Source organism: Dermacentor andersoni, chromosome 3 (assembly GCF_023375885.2).
Source record: "Dermacentor andersoni chromosome 3, qqDerAnde1_hic_scaffold, whole genome shotgun sequence".
Taxonomy (NCBI): domain Eukaryota; kingdom Metazoa; phylum Arthropoda; class Arachnida; order Ixodida; family Ixodidae; genus Dermacentor; species Dermacentor andersoni.
The window spans coordinates 91,109,519-91,115,503 of NC_092816.1; the positions used below are offsets into that span (position 1 = coordinate 91,109,519).

At 48.3% G+C, this 5,985-nt stretch overlaps 1 protein-coding gene across 1 annotated transcript; it reads right to left on the reverse strand.

Annotated features, from left to right (window-relative positions):
* Positions 1-905: 905 nt before the first annotated feature.
* LOC129387552 (uncharacterized) lies at positions 906-5,658 on the reverse strand. The gene is made up of 2 exons (XM_055076603.1): positions 5,452-5,658; positions 906-2,390 (listed from the first exon to the last, which is right to left on the reverse strand). The coding sequence occupies exons 1-2, from the start codon at positions 5,552-5,554 to the stop codon at positions 1,192-1,194; spliced, it is 1,302 nt and encodes a 433-aa protein (XP_054932578.1). The 5' UTR covers positions 5,555-5,658; the 3' UTR covers positions 906-1,191.
* Between the last annotated feature and the right edge of the window lie 327 nt (positions 5,659-5,985).

The window sequence follows — 5,985 nt, forward strand, 5'->3', positions numbered from 1 at the left end:
TATTTGATGCGATATAAAAACTGGTTTGGTTTGGTTTGATGACTTTTATTTGGAGCAGTAGTGGGACGTATGCTCACTCTGGAGGAATGGCCAATAAACGGGCACACACCAATTAGTACACAGTGAAATTGCTATATCAAAGAAAAGAACCTAGATCAAAGAATTCAGTAAATGTAATTCTCCATTCCATTAAGGGATCGGTGAACATTAGAGGTGCCTGTGAAGCGACATTATGTGTCCAGGTTTTATGTAGCAACTTATTTTTTGTACCCAGCAGGCCTACGAAGCGGTGAAGAGGCAAGACCTCGACGTCCCATCGTGGGAGGCCTAGGCCCAGCCGACTGAACTGCTGGTGCTCATTAAAGTTCACTCTCTCTCTCTCTCTGAAACCCTTCCTCGACTACTTAGTTTTCTGTCCCCTCCTCTTTAACCACCGGCTTCTTCGCCAATCTCCCGTTGTGGTTAAGCGCTATGGCACAAGCAGTAGCCAAGCAAGCAAAGTGCGAGAGAAGACAATGAGGACATTTGCAGCTGGCAAGTTGAGTTCTGCGCACCCAGGACACAGTTCCAAATCTACGAGATGGACTGTTCTCTCTCGCCGAGGCGACTGCTGCCGGTGATTATGACGACCCAATTTCGTATACCCACGTAACATGTACTTTGCTAGTGCTAGTTTATATACAATGCATACCATACTGAAAGAGTCTTCATTGCAACTTACGTAACAACGCGAAAAAAGTAAGAACTTGACGACGATAGAGACAGTGTGAAAATGGCGCTCTTTTCACTGTCTCTACTATACCGTCATTTCCTTACTTTTTCGCGCCATTACATGAGTTGCAATGAACTAACTAGCCCAGCAAGAAACCATTCTAGCTTCATTATTTTTACTTTTTCAGGCAAAGTTAACGAGACTGGCTTTTTTTTTATTACAAAAAGAAAAGAAAAACCACTAGCACTGGTCAATTTTTTCTTCGTTTACGGTGCAACTCTTCATGCTTTCAGTCCTTTTGGTGAAGCTTTTAGCGGCTACTCAAACCCACCAACCATTTACCTAATGGAAAAGAGAAAGAAAAAAATATATCCCGGAACTCATCGGTGATAAATATGGCCGATAAAAAAAAAGAAAACTGCTCAAAGAAACCGCTTTCTCTATTTTCTTCACCCCTTCTCACTCTCTCTCGCTCAATTTTATACGGTGGTCTGCTTGGGCGGCTGCATTAAACCTGGCCGTGCCGTTGCGGGATAGTAGCTGTTGACCGTGATGGAGATGGGATCTTCTAGCAGAGATCCTGTGATGTTCAGGTCCTTGGTGTTAGGCTCGGGTTCGGGAGCGTATGCGGGTGCTTCGCAGGGCAACCTGAATATCGTCTTCTTGGTGCCCGTCGTCGCTCTCGGGTAACGACTGAGCACTCGGAGTAGGCCCATGATGGTGATCGGGAGCGCTAGCATGCTGATCGCCAGGACCGCTCCGTAGACAGCCGTCGCGTCCGGAGGTCGGCGGTCGTACGGCGAGGCAGGGAAGAGTAGATCCGCCGCCGAGCCTGCTCCGGACTCAATGCCGCCCTCGTACTTGACCTCCTGGAACTCGTAGGAAACCTCGATCTTGGGCAGAACCGGCGCGGCGTCCCTGTAGCCGCCCTTGCTGCTTTCTTCGAAGAAGACCGGAGGAAAATGCTGCGTACGCGAAAACAACAGCGCCGGCGAGATGATCGCGGCGGTCAGAGCAGAGCCGTTCTTGCAGGGCTTCGACCTGTCGCCGACCGAGCGGCTCGAAGACAGCATCTTCTTCAGGATGACCTTCCTGATGACGTTGATGGCCGCTTCGGCAGACGCCCTCTGGCGGCTTCCCATTTCGTTCCTTGACTCGTGGCCTTCCAGTACGTGCAGCTCACCCCCCTTGGCGCCGAGCAACCTCGACGCAGCGGCGCTCTCCGCAGCTCTCTCGGACTCGTTTCGCGCCGAGCGCCGGCGAACAATGACGATGAGGGGATTGACGCTCTTGTTCTTCTGGCCGACACCGTTGTTCACGACGTACTGGGGACCCACGACGCTGATGTTCTCGCCAGCGGGGGCGCCCTGCAACTTGAAGAGGTCGTGGAAGAAGTGATTCCGCAGCAGGGACTTGCCGAGAACCTCGCCGTTGCTCGTGGACTCCACGACGACGTACGGCGGACGTCGCGCGCGCGTTCCCCTGCGGTGCTTGCGTTCCGGGGCTCCACTGTCGGTGCGGGCACGCTTCTTCGGCCGTTTCGAGCTCACGGAGGTGTCGACGTGGACCTTGAAAGAGGAGACCTCTACTCCCTTCCGCCTCGGCAGTTCGATTCCGAAGATCTTCCAGATCGGGAAGCTCGCACCATGACCACCGAGAAGGGCTTCTATGTCTGCACCTGCAAGTAGACAAGCCGAAAAAGGGGTGACAAAGCTGCCGGAGGCTAATTGGTTCAATCGCCAAAACAGACGGGTATGGCTCGAAGCTTGCGTGTTACGACGAATCAATGGCATTCAGTCGCCGACTGCGAGGTCACGAGTTCAATACCGCGCCACATAGCGTTCACATTTATGTCCGGAACGAACCAATGTAATATTTATGAAGAACCAACCAAGCTGGCTGTCCAAGAATGCCTTTAACATGCTTTGAGATGTGGTTATTTGCCGCACTATGTTGCAGTAAATGTTGTGGGTGGCGTTCCCTTAACCACCGTGCCTTATCTGTAGGCGGAAGCCAACCACTACTTCGAGCGCCACTTCCTCAAGGACCAGTTCGTATCTCCGTGCAGTGTCAGTGATCAGAGGTGCAGTGTCTCAAACGACCGTGCGTGTATTTTTAGACCGGAGGCACAACGCCTCGACGACATCGTCTCAAAACGCCAGCTACCGCGAGGGTGGAATGCGAGAACTCTCCTTTCGGGTACCAGCGGTAGAAGGGTGGTACCAGTAACACCGTTGTCACCGTACGGTTTTTGCCGCTGTGTTAGACTGCCACTGTTTTTGGGATCGACCCACGAAAACGGTTTGACAGTCGAGAATCGCGGTTAGTTCTCAAAGTAAGCTAAAAGCTTTAAAACGCCTACGTGCAGATGTTTGTGCGCCCGACTAAAGCACCGAAGGGTGAAAAGTCATACATACTTTGGGCATTTATTATGCACTTCCTCCTCATCTGTATATGTTTGTCTTTGTTACCTGTGTACGTTCATTATCGTGTGCCACGCTGGGTCAAGGTCGAGTTCTCCCACTGATTAAAAATGGTCCTCAGTGCTACATACATACATACATACATACATACATACATACATACATACATACATACATACATACATACATACATACATACATACATACATACATATATACATACATACATACATACATACATACATACATACATACATACATACATACATACATATATACATACATACATACATACATACATACATACATGCATGCACACCTAGATACTGCATCCGATGTCCTCATTACATGATAGCTTTTTTGGTAATTCTAAGCCCACAGCGCTTGTTAATTGACCAGACTAAGTCCGCACATAAGAAGCATGTATTCTTCAGCGTGTTGCACTTTTTACAAACTTGAAACGGTACACGGGAAGTGTGGAGCGCATCGTAACGCTGCAATAACAGATTTATACATTACTATTTGCAAAACTAAATGAGTACGTGAACAATTGCGAACCACAGTTTAGAGGTACGTGCTTAAACGTGCGCACCTCTCCCTGATTAATTTAGTCATTTTCCGTCTCGCGCTTATGTTGTACAAGTCGATACTCGGGAAATTAGATATATTTGGCACATATTATTTACATGTTTATTTTTTACGTTAGTTGGTAAAAACACACGTGACGTTACATATCTTTCGATTCGCCTTAATGTTACGCCCACACTGACGCACGCGCAAAGTGGGTTCCATCTGAGAAAAAACTCCCGCGCCTACCCTGATAGTAAACAGGCCTCCATTTCTATATAAAAATACAGAACGCCCTACCGCCTCTCCCCTAATGTTTCAAGCGGCAGACACTACTGACAGGGACCTCAAGTCGTTGATATTTGACGTTCGCTTACGAGAAGCAAGAATGCATTCCTGGTTTGTCCGCAAAAAGATAAAGATTCAAAAGTTATTCATGAAAACAGGGTCTTTATTTAAATAAAAGTACTTGATATATATCCGCAGGCACAAAAAACAAACATAGGAAATAAAAAAAAATGTGCCATAACCACCGCCATGGCCATGAGCGGAACTACCTAACGCTTCCAGGGCCAGATCTAGCACACTTAAGCAAATGTCCAATGAATTGGACGAAAGGCTAGCCGCGACAGTAGCATCGCATGTGTAAGGTGTGGGTTCGGCTTCCACTAGCGGTACAGCGTACTAGAATTAGTACACTGAACTAGCGGCCAGTTATCTCTTCGTCCAGTTTCATTGCCTTTAAAATCACCCTTAACTTTCACTTATCTTTTCCTTGGCTTCACTGTCTAATTTGTTGGCAAATTCCTAGCAAGCAAACCTTTGTACAGTCTAGAACACACGTAAGGGTGGCTGTCTGTCGGCATATAGAGTTTCATGCAATTACTAAAAGAACCTGTGGCGCTAGTGTCTACACGAACTGCAAGCAGAATAGTTCAGACATCATGGGAATAGTACATGGGTTTGCGTAAACTTCGTTTTTCTGGCTTAAAATGGCTTCGCAAACTTATAATTTTAGGAAACTAATGCGCTACAAATAATTAAATAGGCGTTATTAAAATTGTCCGACGGCAGGATTCGAACACAGGACCTCTAGCACTGAGGCCCGCTATTGAAACTATTACGCCACGGACGCGCGGACAAACGGAACCACTGCGATTAGCAGCGATTATGCGTGATTGCATATTCTTATCACCTTCTGAATTAAAAAGTATTAATTGCTTAGAAATTTAAGTCAATTTAGGTCCAGATGAAAGCGTAATCAACGAAGCCACAAGAGCATCTGAATCCACAAGCACGAAAATCAGACAAATCCATGTACAACCCATAATTACCGCGGTGGCTGAACGATAGCAGGGCCAGAGTTCCCTTCAGTGATTGTAGGAAACTATGTCTGTCGGTTCTGAGCGCCGCAGGCAGACATTCGAGGAAGCTGTGCGTTCGCTTGCGTGCAACTGCCTGTGTAGGGCCCCCTATAAGCAGCTACCGTGCAACCTTGGAAATACCTAACACGCCCCGTCACTGTCTACTACGCCTGAACCTGCGCCTACGGATGACGACGGATACGAAAAAGAAATAAACGGATACGGTTGCGATGAACTAAAATCGGGATCCTCGGTTCCTATTTACCTCGTCGAGCCGAGTTTAATGTTTTTCGGAAGTGGTCGACTTCGGCGCTGAAAAAGGACCCTCACTACATATTATAACTGCTTTGCTGTCCTACCGCAGCGAATGTCCAAGTGCACTGACCGTGAGCAGAGTGAGCGCCGGCCTCGTTGCCGGCCCCGCCGACGAAAGCCGCCGCAGTGAGAACGAGGAGAAAGCGAAAAAGCGGCGCGCCGAGCGACGGCATCCTCACGAGTCGTGTGATCCGTTCCTCAGCTGGACGATCTTCGGCGGGGACGACCCGGCCAACGAGAGCGAGTGAGTCGCTCCGAACGCAGCCGCGAGCGCCGATCGCGCAGCGAAGACGAAGACGAGAACGAGCCAGCGACAAGAACGTCTGTCTGCTTACTAAATCGTCTTGGATTTTACTCGCTTTGATTTTTTGCTCGAAATTACGGATTTCTAAATTTATTCCTGTGTAAAATCTGCCCAACTCTTGGCCAATCCCCGGGAGTCGGTATGTGCCAGACTTTAAGGTCATCATCATCATCATCATCATCATCATCATCGTCATCGTCGTCATAATCATCAACAACAAAAAGGCTGGGCTCTGCGAAGCTCGCCGGAGAAGAAGAACACACGGTTATTTCGCTTAATTTAGGCGGCGAGCACCGAATG

Coding starts and splice junctions, on each gene's coding strand:
- LOC129387552 (XM_055076603.1), bottom strand. CDS start 5,554: ATGCCGTCGCTCGGCGCGCCGCTTTTTCGCTTTCTCCTCGTTCTCACT. Junction 2,391..5,451: donor CGGCGCTCACTCTGCTCACG/GTCAGTGCACTT, acceptor GTCTACTTGCAG/GTGCAGACATAGAAGCCCTT.